Source organism: Macaca fascicularis, chromosome 8, assembly GCF_037993035.2.
Source record: "Macaca fascicularis isolate 582-1 chromosome 8, T2T-MFA8v1.1".
NCBI classification, from domain to species: domain Eukaryota; kingdom Metazoa; phylum Chordata; class Mammalia; order Primates; family Cercopithecidae; genus Macaca; species Macaca fascicularis.
Genome location: NC_088382.1, coordinates 24,827,457 through 24,844,831, shown reverse-complemented (window position 1 = coordinate 24,844,831; position 17,375 = coordinate 24,827,457). Strand labels below are relative to the sequence as shown.

The 17,375-nt window shown below is 49.9% G+C and overlaps 1 protein-coding gene across 6 annotated transcripts in view; it reads left to right on the top strand.

The window, feature by feature from the left end:
- The window catches only part of GFRA2 (GDNF family receptor alpha 2), a 100,579-nt gene that overhangs the window by 25,291 nt on the left and 57,913 nt on the right, over positions 1-17,375 (top strand). For all 6 annotated transcript variants that reach the window (XM_045397986.2, XM_074000411.1, XM_045397990.3 and 3 more), the window contains one exon: positions 16,514-16,868. In XM_045397986.2, coding sequence (XP_045253921.2) covers positions 16,514-16,868 — 355 coding nt within the window. The remainder of the gene's footprint in view (positions 1-16,513; positions 16,869-17,375) is intronic.

The window sequence follows — 17,375 nt, the reverse complement described above, 5'->3', positions numbered from 1 at the left end:
AAGGGATAGGGAAGGAAGGGAAGAAGGGACAGGGAGGGGGGGCCAGAGTGGCTCAGAACAGTATCAGCTCTGACTATCAGAGCAATGACTCCCCAGCCCCCTGTTCATCCTCTTAGGGGAGCCGTGGAAAGAGGGCTCAAGGGTGAACAGGGAGGGGCATTAGAAAAAGGGAGGCCATCTTTGCCTGATCAGCAACAGAAATGAGTGGAGTGCACTTGGTTCGTGTGTTTGGGGCCTCCTGTGTCTGGAGGGTTCCGAGGTAACTCAGGGAGCTCAGGCTCAGAAGGAAGGTGTGTGAATTTATCCCCAGATATTCACTGAGCACCCTCTGTGGGCCTTGCCTTGTTCGAGGTGCTGAGGATACATCAGCGAACAACACGGGCGGGTGCTGCTCGTATGGAGGTTATGTTCTTCTATTAACTGGAGACAGAGAAGAATAGAAAACAAGCCAACAAACAAATTAACAAGACATGTGAGATAGTGAAGAATGCCAAGCTGAGAATTAAAAATAGCATGATGGGACAGAGGTGACTGGGAATGCCAAAATCTGACTCACAGGAAGGATCTAGCCATGGGAAGATCAGGGAAATGGCAGAGGGAACAGCTAGCCAAATGCCTGGGTGGGGTCCTGCCTGTGGAGGGTGGGACCCAGGGAAGCACATGTGGCTGGGTGATGAGAAACCATTGGAGGCATTGAGGCAGTTGACTAGCACAGTATGATCTATGTGTTTGAAAAGATGACTCTTGCACTCTGGAGGATGGATCATGGGGGTGGGCACAGAGCAGAGTGGAGCCAGGGAGATCAGTTAGGAGGTTGCTGCAGACGGTCGTAGGTGAGATGGAGAGGATGCATGGGCTTGGAATATATTTTGGAGGTGGAGTTGAAGGGAAGTGGGATGAATTTATGGATAACTTGATATTTTGGACTTGAACAACAGTGATGCTGCTTGTGCCATTTACTAGGATGGAGATGATGAGGGGAGGAACAGATTGGGAAGTTCAGTGGGCAGAAATTAAGAGTTCTGTGTTGGCCGTTTTAGGGTGGAGATGCCAATTAGGTCTCCCCCTGGAAGTGCTAAGGACACAGTTAGAGGTAGGCCTGGAGTTCTGGGGAGAGGTCAGGGTTGATACATGGATTGAGAGTGAGTAGCATATAGATAGTGTTTAAAGCCACGGAAGCTTGAGGTCATGGAGGGAGGGTGTATAGTCAGGAGAGAGCGAGGCTGGGTCTCACCAAGTAGAGGAGGAAGAGCTAGCAAAGGCAGCTGAGACTAGGGCCAGAGAGGGAGGGAGAAATCAGTCAGCTGTGTCAGGGAAGCCAAGACAAGTAGAGGTGTCAAAAAAGGGGAAGTGGGCCAGGTGTAGTGGCTCATACCTATAATCCCAGCACTTTGGAAGGTTGAGGCAGGCGGATTTCTTGAGTTCGAGACTAACCTGAGCAACATAGCAAAACCCCATCTCTACAAAATATACAAAAACTGGCAGGCATGGTGGCACATGCGGGTGGTCCTAGCTACCCGGGAGGCTGAGGTGGGAGGATTGCTTGAGCCCGCGAGGTCAAGGTGGCAGTGAGCTGTGATCATGCCACTGCACTCCAGCCTGGGTGACAGAGTAAGACTAGGTTTTAAAAAAAAAATGAATAAATAAATAAAAAGAAAGAAAGGGGAAGTGGTTAGCCTGGTCAGATGCAACCCAGAAGTCAAGGCAGTGAAGTTTAGAGAAGTGACTTTCTGATTCAGCGACAGAGGCATTGAGGCAAGCCTCTGTCTCAATGCCTCCAGTGGTTTCTCATCACTCTTAAAATAAAAGGTTCCAGCCACATGTGCTTCCCTGGGTACCACCCAGGGAGGACCCCACAGGCAGGACCCCACCCAGGCGTTTGGCTAGCTGTTCCCTCTGCCATTTCCCATGATCTTGGTAGAATATCGTTCTTGGAGGGTGAGGTTGAAATGTTGATGTGGGGAGGATGGAGGAGAAAATGTGAAGGGAGCAGGTAAAATCAGCAACCAGAAATCTACTCTTTCAAGCTTTGCTAGGAAGGGGAGGAGTGAAATAGGGGGCTGGGCGGTGGTCAAGGGAAGGCTTTGCTTTTGGTTTTGTTCTGTCTTGAGAAAAGCAATGATGGTGGCACATTTGTAACTTTTGGGAAAGATCCCGAGAAAGGGTGAAATTGAAGGATGTAAGCAGGAAGGGGCGATTTCAGGAGTGATGTCTTCAGTAATTGAGGAGGGATGGGTCCCTGTGGCATGCACCAGCACGCATGGCAGGGCAGCCTTTGACGAGGCTGGAGCTGGGTCCTTCCAACAGAGAGAAGGCAGAGCTGGGTGTCCAGGTGAGACAGGTTGGTCACTGGTGGGTGAGAAGGCGAGGGCATTTCTGTCCAAATCTATTTTCTCATCAAATACGAGTGAAGGTGCTATGGTCTCAATATTTGGTCCTGCTGACCAACAAATTTATAGGTTGAAATCCTAAACCCCAAAGCAAGGGTTTTAGGAAGTGGGGCCTTCGGGAGGTGATTAGGACATGAGAGTGGAGCCCTTATGAATGGAATTAGTGTCCTTCCAAAGGAGACCCCGGAGAGCTCACTTGCCCCTTCTGACAGGTGAGGAGGACACGGCCAGAAGACGGCTGTCTGTGAACAAGCAAGTGAGCCCTCACCAGACACTAAATCCACCAGCACCTCGATCTTGGACTTTTCAGTCTTGAGAACCATGAGAAATAAATTTCTGTGATTTATTTATAAGCCACTCAGTCTGATATTTGTTATACCAGCCTAAACAGACCAAGACACAAGGTAATTAGCTTAAGCAGGGGAAGGTGAGAAATGGCTGCTTTAAGGCATTTGGAGCTGGAGATTGGGACTTCAAAGTGAGACCAGTGTGTGTGTGTGTGTGTGTGTGTGTGTGTTACCTAGTGACCTTTGGCTGCTCAGGAGCCAGCATGGAGTTGGGGTGGTTGGGTTTCACTGGGGTTATTGGTTTTTGACTATGATGGAGGAAGAGAGGAGGAGGAGAGGGGCTGAGGAGCTCAGGGTGTTGCGTGCAGGCTGGGAAATGTAGGTTGGGTAAAGAGGAACTGAGGACAGGGTAGGGGGACGGGTGAGGGAGAGCAAGTGGCCGGGTCAGTGGGTCAGGGTCTGGGAGAGGTTAAGGGTTTTCTGGAGTGGGAATTCCAGAGAGGGAGCTGGAAGGTGAGGAGAGGGTGGCCTGAGGTTGGAAAGTGTGATGTCAGCCTTTCAACAGGGATTTGGATGTTGATGAAGGTCAAGGTCAAGGATATGACTATGGCAATGGGGAGCTAAGGGTAGGAGGAGATCACTGGAGGCGGATAGAGTGTTGTGCAGACAAACTGTCCCTGTTGCATGGAGGCCTCTAGGAATGGTGCCCGGGAAGGGATGAACCGGAGATGGTGAGCCAGGTGTGAGGTCATTCCTGAGAGAGCGGAATGGCAGGGTTGGTGAGTGACAGCCTCCAGAGGAGTGGGGGCAGCTGATGACATGAACTTCCCAGGAGGACAGATGGGGCAGAAATGATGAGGAGAAAAGAGACCCCCAGCCATCCATGAGCTGCCCAGTGGCCACTTCTTTCAAAATTAGGATGCTAAATAACAAAGTCACTGATTTTACAAAATGCATTGATTTACCCAAACTAAGTCTTTGAATTGTTTTTCATAGTTTTAGAAATTGACATTTAATGGTTTTCATGGCTTTTGAAGATTTTTGCAAATGGTCTTCATAGCTGTATTTTAAGATATATTCAGCTTTTGGGGAGCTAAGGGTCATGAGTTCATGTGGACTTCTTATGGTGAGAAAAGTGTATTTCATAATCAGTAAACAAAAGTTTAGCTTATGATGGGTGCTTCAAATCCTATGTCCATTCTCTACACCATCAAATAAAAAATGCTGAGGAAAGATTTAGGTTATCGCATCAATATGAAATGCCTCAAATTTGGTTTTTAATGGTTACAAATACAAAATTAAACCCAACTCATCATTGTGGGAATTGGTGTGAGAACGGTAAAAACCTCAAATATTTTAAAAAACCCCAAATACCAAAACTATATTCAAAAGAAATAGGGCACTCAAAAGTGGTTGAAAAAATTCCTTTGAATGTGAGAGAATAGAACTTAAATTTTTAGTTGTCAGAACCACAAAATTAAGACTAACCTGAAATTTGAGACCTTGGAGAAAGCATTTTAAGTGTGGTTAAAATTTGACAAACTATAAAATGCAATTTGAAAGGTTCCAAATTGATTTTATTTCAAATTGATGTTCAGTGTATTTGCCATTCGTCAAATTGATTTTTGGCGGGTTAACCTGCTTCCAAAAATGCAGGTTCACCTGGAGAGCGCTGGGTGGTCCCAGTGTCATGGTGGGGCTGGGAATGAGGGGAAAGTTCAGAAAGAAAGTTGAGATTATAAGGAAGCTTGGACTAAGACTTCCCAGGACTGATTTGAGGAGGGTGAGCACCCTGACCTACAGAGCAGTAGGGGACAAGGGTTCAGGTCCCACTGGATCCTTGGGCTTTGATTGACAACTGAGAGGACTGGGAGGCAGGGCTCTGGGGTTGGTCTTGTCAGCTCCTGCGGATGGGGACACTGATGTATTGCTTCCAGCTAGATGTTACGGTGCTCTTGGCCCCCACTCCCGGTGGTGAAGGGGCCCAGAAGGGAGGAAGATGCCCCGAGATCTTGCTTGGGATGGAGCAGAGGAAGCCCTGAAGATCTTTTGCTTATGGAAGGGAAGACTGGGGACCGTTTTATCTTCTGCAGCATAGTGTGTAGAGGCAGGAGCACAAGGGACTGTCTTCTTTTCCTAGCAGGGCAGTGTAATGTGAAGGTAGCCTGACAGGTGAGATGGGAGGGAGGACCTTTCCAGTCACAGGACGCTTTATTTTTATTTTTATTTTTTTGTTTTGACAGAATCTCGCGCTGTCACACAGGCTGGGATACAGTGGTGAGAGCCCTCAGCTCACTGCAACTTCCACCTCCCTGGTTCAAGCAGTTCTTGTGCCTCAGCCTCCTGAGTAGCTAGGATTACAGATGCGCACCATCACACCCAGCTAATTTCCATATCTTTAGTAGAGATGGGGTTTCACCATGTTGGCCAGGCTGGTCTCGAACTCCTGGCCTCAAGCGATCTGCCTACCTCGGCCTCCCAAAGTGCTGGAATTACAAGTGTGAGCCACTGCGCCTGGCCAGGTGACACCTTTTAAAACAAGCATCATTGCCTGTGCACTAAGGGTTGGAAACTGTAAGGGGTATTTTCATCCACATTGTTCCTTTTTCTCTTAGCGTAGTCCTCTGTGTAGGCAGGTAGGTATTCTATCTCAGTTTTGCAGGTAAGGAAAGTGAGGCTCAAAGAGGTTACACAACCTGTGCACACTTGCTCTGATAGTGGCCCAGCCAGGTCCTCCATCTTCCCCACAAGCCACTGCTGGACCAGGGTCTCTGCTTTTTCTGGGACCCCACACTCAAAAGGGAAAGTTTCCATTTGTTTACTTGTGATCTCTCACCTGAGCTAGAATGTGAGCACCAGGAGGGCAGGAGACTTGGTGGTTTTATTTGTCAGTCCAGCCTTACTTTCCACACAGTGGGTTGTAAGTGTTTGTTGCAAAAAATAAATGGATCTTGAGGGCAGACTGGGGTTGGATGCCCCATGAGGAGATCCAACATGAAGTGTGGAGGTGATGCTCATCCAGCATGAGGTGTGGAGATGACAGTCATCCAGCATGAGGTGTGGAGGTGATGGTCATGGTGGCTTTAACCCTACAGGGAGGGCTGGGATTAGGGGCAACTCCCTGGAGTCTCTGCTCCTGGACCCTCCCTTTCTCTAGCTGCCCTTTCTGTCTTCCTTCCAACTCTGCTGTGTTTATTTATTCTGCATCTCATTGTGAGTTGCCCCTCCACTCACCCTTATGCCCCTAATTACTTGGGAGTGTCAGTTGACCATCCTCCTTTTCGAAACTCTTGCCTTCCATGAAATCAGCATCTCTTGGTTTTCCACCAGCTTAAGGTCCACTCCTTTCCAGCTTCCATTGAACATAATGGAGCTCTGTCCTGAATTACTTCCTCTTCTTTGTTCTCATCCCCAACCTAGGGAGCCTCACTGAGTTATGTGACTTTCTACAGCCTCCAGTGTCAACCATGCCAAGTTTTGCGTCTTTAGCCCAGACCTCTTTCCTGAACTCCTGGCTTGTGGACCCTTCTGCCTATTCAACATCTCCGCTTTGACATGTGATAGACATCTCAAACTTAAGTCAAAAACAAAATGGTCCATTTCATTCTGCCTCTCTTCTTTCTAAGTCTTTCCTTTTTAGTGAGATGATATCTCCATCTACTTGGTGTTCAGGCCAAAAACCCAAGAGGTTTTCTTGATTTCTCTCTCTCCTCCCACTCAAAATATAAGCAATCCTGTTGGCTTTATCTCTAAATTATATGCAGAATGGGCTCACCTTTTGCCCTCTCTTCAGTCACCACCCCACCCCAGCCTCCACTAGCTTCCTGCTACTGCAGTAGCCTGTGACTGGTCTCCTTTTCTGCCTGCCACCCTCCGATATACCCTCAGTTCCATGTGTCAGTGAATGAGATCATGCGCCTTCCTCCTTAATGCTCTCCAGCGCTTTGCATTTTAGAATAAAATCTGAAATTCTTACCTGCTCCCCAAGGTCTCTCCTGACTGTCCCTCTGACTTCTTCTTTTTTTTTTTTTTTTTGAGACGGAGTCTCGCTCTGTAGCCCAGGCTGGAGTGCAGTGGCCCGATCTCAGCTCACTGCAAGCTCCGCCTCCCGGGTTCACGCCATTCTCCGGCCTCAGCCTCCCGAGTAGCTGGGACTACAGGCACCCGCCACCTCGCCCGGCTAGTTTTTTGTATTTCTTAGTAGAGACGGGGTTTCACCGTGTTATCCAGGATGGTCTCGATCTCCTGACCTCGTGATCCACCCGTCTCGGCCTCCCAAAGTGCTGGGATTACAGGCTTGAGCCACCGCGCCCGGCCTGTCCCTCTGACTTCTACTTCCTCTAACTTCTGCCTCCTCCGGGAAGCTCCGGCAACCTTACCCTTCGTTTTGACTAGGAATGTGCCAAGCTCATAGCTGTCTCAGGACCTTTGTGCTTGCTCCTCCTTTTGCTTAGAATTCCCTTTCCATGTTTTTGTGTGTGTGGTCCATTACTGCCCGTCATTTTAGTCATTCTACCTCAACTTGATGTCATCTATTCGGAAAGGCCCTCCCTCATTCCCTGGTCATTCTTTTTCTTTTTTTTTTTTTGAGACACAGTCTTGCTTTGTCTCCCAGGCTGGAGTGCAGTGGCGCGATCTTGGCTCACGGCAACCTCTGCCTCCCAGGTTCAAGCGATTCTCCTGCTTCAGCCTCCGGAGTAGCTGGGATTACAGGCACCTGCCAGCACACTCGGCTAATGTTTGTATTTTTAGTAGAGATGGGGTTTTACTCTCTTGGCCAGGCTGGTCTTGAATTCCTGGCTTCCACTGATCCACGTACCTCAGCCTCCCAAAGTACTGGGGTTATAGGCCTGAACCACTGTGCCCAGCTGGTCATTCTCTTTTAAATTCCCTTATTTTGCTTTCTTTAAATTTCCTTCCTCCCTCCCTCCCTCCCTCCCTGCCTGCCTGTCGTCCCTCCCTTCCTTTCCTCCTCCTCCTTCTCCTCCTCCTCCTTCTTCTTCTCTGTCTTTCTCTTTTTCTCTGTTTTTCTCTCTCTTTCTTTCTTTTCTTGAGCCTGAGCCTCACTCTGTCGCCCAGGTTGGAGTTGCAATGGTGCGATTTTGCCTCTCTGCAACCTCTGCCTCTTGGGTTCAAGCCATTCTCCTGCCTCAGCCTCCCGAGTAGCAGGGATTACAGGTGCACGCCACCACTCCCAACTCATTTTTGTGGTTTTAGTAGAGACGGGGTTTTGCCATGTTGGCCAGGCTGTAACTCCTGGCCTCAGTGATCCGCCCACCTCGGCCTCCCAAAGCGTTGGGTTTACAGGTGTGAGGCACTGCGGCCGATCTTATTTATGTATTTATGTGTTTACTATCAGTCTTTCCCTCACTAGAGTGAAAGCTGCAGGAGAGGGAACATTCTTTCTTTCCTGCACATAGCTGGATTTTAGGGCCTGGCATGTAGTTGGTGTATGAAAATATTTGTTGACCGGCTACTAATGCAGGGACTCAGGTTCTACTCCGGGAGAGGTGGGTATTGTTGGGTGTCTGTGTGTGTGTGTTCTTTGGTGTGCACACATGCTGTTGAGTTTGCACAGTACCACAGTAGGCTCCTTTTAGCCTGCCACAGTGGACCTGTGGCTCCGGCTCGAAGAAACGAGGTGAGACAGCAAGGCTTTCCCTGGCCCTCCATCCCTCAGAGTCTCGCACTGGTGCATTGGGTGGGCAAGTGGGAGAGGCACAAAATGTAAGGGATTATGCAGTTCAAAACCCGTCATTATTCAGGTAAAGAAATGAGACCGAGGCCGGGCGCGGTGGCTCACGCCTGTAATCCCAGCACTTTGGGGGCCGAGGCGAGCGGATCATGTGGTCAGGAGATCGAGAACCATCCTGGCTAACGCGGTGAAACCCCATCTGTACTAAAAATACAAAAAAATAGCTGGGCATGGTGGCAGGCACCTGTAGTCCCAGCTACTTGGGAGGCTGAGGCAGGAGAATGGCGTGAACCCAGGAGGCGGAGATTGCAATGAGCCGTGATGGTGCCACTGCACTCCAGCCTGGGCAACAGAGCAAGACTCCGTCTCAAAAAAAAAAAAAAAAAAAAAAAAAAAAAAAGGAATGAGACCGAGAGAGGCACAAAGATTTACCTAGGGTCTTCTTCAGCTTGGAGAAGCAGAGACAGAATTAGGAACCACATTCTTTAACCCCTATTTAAGTAGTAGAGCTCTACATCTTGGCCCAGGGGCCAAGGGTGGGCTCAGGGACAGACACTGCAGCTACAGATGGGATGAGGGGCAGTTTCCTGGGAGGCAGGAAGGGTGGTTAAAACACCTGGGTCCTCATTGTCTGGGAAGCTTTACAGGATGGGGAGCCTCTCCTTTCTGCCCACAGGCTCATTTGTTATTGGAAAGTCTACCTTAAAGATCCTCTCTGTCGGGAGGTGGCAGAGGGGGATGAAACCGTTGGGGGGTGTGCTTAGGTGACAATAGCTGGCCACAGACCATCTTCTGTGAAGGGTGGGTTTGCTAAATTGTGTGTTGGGTGAGGTGTGTGTGTTGGGTGAGGTGTGTGTGTGTGTGTTTGGGGAGTGGGCCAAGGGCAGCCCTGTGCCTCCCCTAAGCATTGGTTCTCAGTCTTTGGAAGGTGGCCTCAGAATCACAGGGAACTTGTGAAATCCAGATGCCCAGGTGCTAGCCCCAGAGCTCCTGACTCAGTGGGGCCTGTGAGTCACAAATGCACTAGAGGTCAAGCATCTTTTCTCTAAACCAGTGACTTCCTCCTCTGAGTGCATTGCGCACCACTGCTAGAATGGGAGATGGGGCCGACAAATACGTATTTTTATCTTTATTGCATTCTAATGTGTTAGAAAATTTCAGAACCAATGTAGGTGTTATCATTTAGGATAAACCTAGATAGGTATTGAAAAATGTAAAAGGTGAGTCAATAAGGATTTAAACAGATTCATTATTTAAGAATTAAGGGATTTAGGCCCAGCGTGGTGGCTCATGCCTGTAATCCCAGCGTTTGGGGAGGCCAAAGCGGGCGGATCACCTGAGGCCGAGAGTTCGAGACCATCCTGGCCAACATGGCAAAACCCCGTCTCTACTAAAAAATACAAAAAATAATTAGCCGGGTGTGGTGGCAGGTGCCTGTAATCCCAGCTACTCTGAGGAGGCTGAGGCGGGAGAATCGCTTGAACCTGGGAGGCAGAAGCTGCAGTGAGCTGAGATCATGCCACTGCACTCTAGTGGGTGACAGAGTGAAACTCCGTCTTAAAAAAAAAAAGCATTAAGGAATTTAAAGAAAAAATTAATTAAATGTCAGTAGTAGAGGTGGTACTGTTAATATGACCAAAACGAGATAGGAAACTGAAGTTTGGTAAACCTGTCTCAATATAAAAGTTAAATACATATTTAAAGAATGTGAGTTTAAAGAGCACTCATATGCTTGCCTGCTGGGGATAGGGAGTTCCACTGTCTGGAACCACAGCTCAGTGGTGCAGATGGACTCTTGGCTCAGGGCAGCACCCCAGGAATTAACAGGAGAGGCTGGGCTGGGTGTGGCTGGGGCAGGGCTATTGGGGAGGCTGAGCTGCAGCCTCTGGTTGTGCATCCCCCAGCTGGCCTGCCCCTCTGCTGCTGGCTGTGCTCCCTGGCTGGCTGCGCTCCCCCGGCCTGGCCCTTACCCAGGGAGGAGGAGGGGAGGAGATGAAGAAGCTAGAGTGTCCCCCAGGGCCAGGAGCCGGGGGCTGGGAGGATGACTTAACAGGTTTTGGAGAAGGCCAAGTGTTGTTAAATCCCTCCTCCCTCTCCCTTGGGCAGCTGTTTACCATTTACTCCTTGGCCATCAAGGCTGTTCTCAGCCGGCCTGGGAGACCCACCAGGACACGCTGGAGCACGTGTTGAGTTCAGGCTCTCCAGGGCCAGCTCAGGCCTGGGATCAATTTCTAGCTCCCGAATCTTTCTCAGGTCTTGTGTGGTCTCAGCTCTCAGTGCAGGGGTTAGGTGCAGGGAGACAGAAGGGGCTGGGTTTCCTGAATCCCCATTCCCCACCCTTTGCACATTTTAGTTCAGGGGCTGTAGCCTCCGTGTCAGGCAAGGATTGTGAGGGGTCTTGGTAGGTGAGGTTTGTGTTTAGAATCCCCTACCTCCTTCTTCCCAGTGGGGACTCACCTTCCCGACAGGAGGGACAGGAGCCTTAGGGTGGATGGCAGGGCAGTGACTGTGTCGGAAGGGGTGTGCGTCCAGTTAGCCTGCTGCAGGTGGCAGTGGCTGTCCCTGTGACGAGCTCTGACCCCACCATCTCCCTCATGATGAAAACGCAGTGCAGGCTGCCTCCTTGGCGAGGTGCTTGGCAGAGCCTCAGAGCCCAGGCCCGCTCCTGGGGGCCTTTCTCCCATCATCCGGCCCACTTGAACCCAGTTCCTGCCAGGAGGATTAGAGGGGGCATCTTCCTGGTAACCAGGTAGGAGCTGCGTTTCTCGTTTTTTTTTTGTTTCCTAGGAAATTTACCAAGTTTTGGCCCAGGAGTTTACATGTTCTGCCCCCTAGCAAAAGCTTTCACTGTTCAAGCTCCAAATGGAAGCCACGGAGGCTATAATTACACCAGCACTAGCTCAGAAACCTGCTGAGAGGAGTGGGAACGGAGCACCTGGGGAACCTGGGGGCAGCCGCAGTCCTAAATTAGCTGCCATTACGCTTGCAGTTACCTTCTCTCTGGGGTCCCTCCTGTTGTCTCTCCTCCACCTTGGCCCCAGGCCGCTCCACTCCTCCAGCCAGCAGCCAGCCAGCCTCTGACAGGTGCATCCCACGGCTGGCTTGGCAGAACCTGACCCTTAGAGGCAGTGTCCCCACAATAGCCCTAGTGTTGACAGGGATCCTGGGGTCCTTCTGGCCTGGGCAGAATGGTTTGGTAGCAGCTCAAGGAATTGTCTGAGAGGCCACATGCCCCAACGTGGCTGAAGGCCCTTGTCTTGGCAGTCCTTGCCTTGGTTTCCATGTTCAGTCATATTGAATTGCTTGCAGCTCCTCCCAGCGGTTGCCCCTGCTCCCCTCTGTGCCTGGGATCCTTTTTCTTCTGTCTTCACTTACTCTGAGTCCTCCTGTAGGTTTCAGCAGAGATACCACTGCTTCCAGGACCCGCCCCCGCCCCCCACCCTAGGTCTGGACGGGATGCTTTTCTCTCTGCACCTGACTTCCCTGACACAGAACTCACATTGGCATGGGCTGGTCCTCTGTCCCTAGTTGTGTCTCTGGCAGGGTTGCAGGCTTAGCGTCTGAGGAAGTGCCTGGCACATAGTAGGTCCTCATTGACTATATATTAATGGATTGATTGGGAAAACAATCAATTCCTTTGATTCTCTTTCTGCCTTAATTTCCCCTAGCCCCCCCCCCCCTTTTTTTTTTAAGTAAAAGGCTTATTTCTTTAAGAGTGATTTTAGGTTCATAGCAAAATTGAGAGGAAGGTACAGAGTTTCCATCTACCTGCTACTCCTCCCCAGGCACAGCCTCCCCAGCTATCAGTATCCCTCTATAGAGGGAGGCATTTGTTACAATTCTTGAACCTACATTGACACATCATTATGAGGCAATGCCTAGAGTTTACATTAGAGTTCCTCTTGGTGTCATACATTCTTTGGGTTTGGACAAATGTCTAATGGCATGCATCCTCCATTACAGTATCATACAGAGTGGTTTCATTGCCCTAAAAATGCTCCATGCTCTGCCTCTTCCTCCCCCACTCCCCACTGACTCCTGGGAGCCACTGATCTCCCTGTTTTCCCTTTTTCAGAGTGTCATACCGTTAGAATCATAGGGTGTGATATGTCTCCTTTCATGTAAGTTTCCTCCATGTCCTTTCATGATTTGATAGCTCATTTCCTTTTATCACAGAATAAGATTCTTTTGTCTGGATGTACCCTCCCCTCTTTTATTTTTACAACAAGAAGAGAGGGCACTTTTCTCTTTCTGCCTTTAAAGGGCTATTGTTGGCCAGGCGCAGTGGCTCATGCCTGTAATCCCAGCACTTTGGGAGGCCGAGGTGGGTGGATCACCTGAGGTCATGAGTTCAAGACCAGTCTGGCCAACATGGTGAAACCCCATCTCTTCTAAAAATAGAAAAATTAGCCGGGCATGATGGCAGGTCCCTGTAATCCAAGCTACTCAGGAGGCAGAGGCAGAGGCAGGAGAATCACTTGAACCCGGGAGGCAGAGGTTGCAGTGAGCCAAGATTGTGGCATTGCACTCCAGCCTGGGCGACAAGAGCAAAACTCTGACTCAAAAAAAAAAAAAAAAAAAAAAAAAAAAGAGACTCGTTGGCCAGACAAAGTGTTGGGGTGAATGGCTTAGTTTTCGTTGATCATCCCCCAAGTTTCAGGTCTGGGCTGGGCCCCACATGGTCCTGCATTGATCATTGTTGTCTACTCTGTACCATTTTGCTTGCTTAATAATATTAGTCAACGTTTTTTGAGCACTTGTTGTAAAATAGACACTGGCCTAAATACACTTATTCCATCACCCCTTAAATACCTATTGCATAGCACCTGCGTGTCAAACACTGGGTACTAGGGACACAGCACTGAGCACAACCCTGCCTTCCTGGAGCTTGTATTTGATGCAAACAAACAAATTAGTAAGTGAGTACATACCATGGCAGATAGTGATGAGTGCTGTTGGAAAAACACGTCAGAGTAGTGGGTACATGGAATGTGCATGGGGTGTTGTTACTATGTGTGGGGTGGTCAGGAAGGACTCACATATTAGATAACATTTGAACAGAGTCTTGAAGTAGATGAGGATAGTGGTTGGAAGGGAGAGACTTCCAGGCCAAGGGGAGAGTAAGTGCAAAGGCCCTGTGGCCAGGCCATGATGGGAGTGTTCCAGGAATATCCAGGAGGCTGGGTTGACTGGAATGGAGTGAAATGAGCTGGGAGAAAGGAATAGAAGGTGAGGCCATATACAGCCTTGCTGGCTGATGGACATATGATATGCATCACATATATAATTCTACATTTGCTTGTAATCACAAAAAAGAAACAGATGAAGTTATTTTTTATTACTACATTTGTTTAACATCATAGATCAAAAATACCCCTTCGATGTGTAATCAAAGTAAAAAATTATGAGATACTTTACATTATTTTTTTCTTTCTTTTCTTTTCTTTCTTTTCTTTCTTTCTTTTTTTTTTTTGAGACAGCATCTCCCTTTGTTGCCCACGCTGGAATGCAGTGGTGTGCTCTTGGCTCACTGCAACCTCTGCCTCCTGGGTTCAAGCGATTCAAGTGATTCTCCTGCCTCAGTCTCCCATGTAGCTGGGTGTAGTCTACCACGTGCCACCATGCCCAGCTAATTTTTGTATTTTTAGTAGAGACGGGGTTTTGCCATGTTGGCCAGGCTGGCCTCGAACTCCTGACCTCAGATGATCTGCCTGCCTTGGCCTCCCAAAGTGCTGGGATTATAGGCATGAGCTACCGTGCCCAGTCTACATTGTTTTTTCGTTATTACATTTTCAAAATCTGGTGTGTGTTTCAAGGCCTTGTGTGAACATGTGAAATGCCCTAGCCATATTTCAGGTTCAGCAGCCGTGTGTGGTGAGTGGACAGCATTTCAGAAAGCACAAATTGTTCTGCCACAGCAAATCAGACAGCGCACATATAGAGGTGTGTAGGCCATGCTGAAGTCCCCGAATGAGCTGGGGAATCCATGGGGGGTTTTGGAGCCTAGGAGCGATGGCTCTCTGACATAGGTTCTGGAAGGTTCTCTCCGGCTGCTGTGATGAGAGAAGATTGTCATGGGGTGGGGTATGGGGGCACAGGGCAGAGCAGGAGGCTGGGAGAAGAAGGCTGTTAACAGGCACAGTGTCAGTGGCTCGGATCCAGGTGGCAGCAGTGGCGGTGGTGAGAAGTGGCTGGATTCTGGTTGTAGTTTGAAGGTGTAGCTGCCAGGGTTTGGCAGTGTGTGAATGAGAGAGGAGTCAAGGAGGCGCCGGGAGTTTTGGCGCTGGCAATTGGAAGGATGCAGTTGTTTCCAGCAGGATGAGGAAGGCTGTCAGAGGTGGAGGGAAGCTCTAGGTTTTGGGGGGAAATATGAGGTTGGGTTTGGATGTGTTAAGGGTGAGATTTGGGTATTAGGCTTGCAGATGGAAGTGTTGAGTTGGCAGATAGACAGATGAGTCTGGGGCTCAGGGCAGAGCTCTTATCCAGTGGTATAAATCTGGGGGTTGGAAGCACAGTGATGGTGTTTCAGGCCATGAGATGAGCTGAGAGTCCGAGGGAGAAGATACATGTAGAGAAAAGGAGGCTGAGTCCTGGGTATGGAAGATGGGACCAGCAAAGCCCGCTGAGCAGGAGACTGTGGGGAGGTGGCAGGGAGCCCGGCAGAGAGTGGAAGGAGGCAGGAGGGAGGAATCGGCTGTGTCCAGTGCTGCCGATGGGCTGAGGGAGATGAGGCCCGTGGATTCCCGAGCATCCATCAGACAGGCGGGGCCAAATGCCCGGCTGAAGCGGGTCCAAGAGAGAATGGGAAGAGAGCAGGGGACAGCTGGTGTAGACAACTCGATTGAGGGGTTTTGCTTTAAAGGGGAGCAGAAAAATGGAGTGGTAGCTTAAGAGGGCTACGGTCACGAGGAGATCTTTTTTTAATTGAAGATGGGTGATGTGATAGCTGATGGGAATGGTCTAGAAGACAGCAAAATCATGATGTAGGGGAGAGAGAAAAAAATGAGCCGTCTCATTCTTGCTCACAAAGGCCCTGTGTGGTAGATACCAATTTGCGGACAAGGAAACTGAGGCAAAGGTTCAGCCATTTGTCCCAGGTCACATAGCCAATAAGTATCAGGGCCAGGAGCTGAATGCCGATGGCTGACCTCTAGAACACCGCCAGCCTTGGCCATTGTGCTGTTCTGCCTCTTGGTTTGCTGGCTGGAGTTGTGAGCTTTTCCAGAGTGGGCCCTCCTCTTGCACTTTTATATCTAACATGGCACCCGGCAGAGGGCTGTGCAGAGGTAGGACCTGATCAATCTTTAATGGGCAAGTGATTAGAACACCAGGAACTGTGTGCTGGAAGTGCTCAGTCGCCTGGCCCATGTGAGAGGGATGCATGGCCTGAGCCTGCCTTACTCTGAGTGAGGCACCTTGCGTGGAGAGAGTGGTGCTCAGGAAATACTGGAAAGCATTTGTAGGGTGGATGAAGAGTGGATGAGGAGCTTACATCGAAGGTTCTCGCTGGCATAACTGCACTTCTGGGTGTGACTCGGGTTCCTGTGCTGGGCAACCTTGGGCAGGCCCCTTGCCCACACAGTGCTTCAGTTTCCTTATCTGTAAAATGACAAGGTTGGGTGAGGTGATCTCCCATCTGGCTCTCACCAGAATGCCTCAGGAGGGCATGTGTGTGCTGTCTGCACCCAGGCTGCTGACGATCCCATCATGAGCATTGTCTGACCCCAAATGCCAGTGTCCTGCTGGTGGGTGCATAGGGCCCCCCTCCATTGTATGACGCTGAGCCGGTCACTTTATTTCCCATATTTGTAAACAGGGCCATACACACCTAGTTGCTTGCCTTTTAGGCTTGTGAGGAGTTTTAAGTCTACTATTGTCCTAGATTGCCATGGTATAGCTCACCCTGCACCAGGCGCTTCCTAAGCACTCCCTCAACCTGTATATTAACTCCTTTACTCCTCACCACAGCTTTAGGAGGTAGGTCCTGTGAAATGATCCCCATTTCACAAAGGGGGAAACTGAGGCACAGAGCGGGCACATGGAAGCCTATTGAATACTGGGAGACATCTCCCAGCAAGGGGGCAGCTGCGTCCTCCTCATGCTTGTGCGGCCTCTGACCTGCACTCTTGTTCCTCCTCCAGGGACAGGGGCAGACCCGGTGGTCAGCGCCAAGAGCAACCATTGCCTGGATGCTGCCAAGGCCTGCAACCTGAACGACAACTGCAAGAAGCTGCGCTCCTCCTACATCTCCATCTGCAACCGCGAGATCTCGCCCACCGAGCGCTGCAACCGCCGCAAGTGCCACAAGGCCCTGCGCCAGTTCTTTGACCGGGTGCCCAGCGAGTACACCTACCGCATGCTCTTCTGCTCCTGCCAAGATCAGGCGTGTGCTGAGCGCCGCCGGCAAACCATCCTGCCCAGCTGCTCCTACGAGGACAAGGAGAAGCCCAACTGCCTGGACCTGCGCGGTGTGTGCCGGACTGACCACCTGTGCCGGTGAGTGCCGCGGCAGCCCCGGGGGTGCTGGCAGGAGGGGGCTTGCATTGCTGGGCTGTGTTTTCCTTTTTCTGCATTCCTTGGGGTGCATCGAATTATGACTCTGAGTCCAGCAGAAAGGGTGTCAAAAAGGGTAAAACTGACTTGGACATGTGCAAAGTGAATTTTCCATTTCATTCATCCATGCATCCATCCATCTACTTTATTCATTCGTTCATTCATTCACTCAGAACAGGTTTATCTTTTGCTTACTCTTGGCTCAGCTGGGGAAACCAAAACGAACAACCCAAGGAGCTTGTAATTGAAAACCATAGACTCCTTGAGCCTTGGAATAAGAGACCTTTGGGTGCAGTGGCTCATGCCTGTAATCCCAGCAACTCAGAAGGCTGAGGCTGGAGGATCACTTGAGGCCAGGAGTTTGAGACCATCCTGGGCAACATAGCAAGACTCAGTCTCTACATATATATGTGTTTGTGTGTGTGTGTGTATATATAGACACATACATGT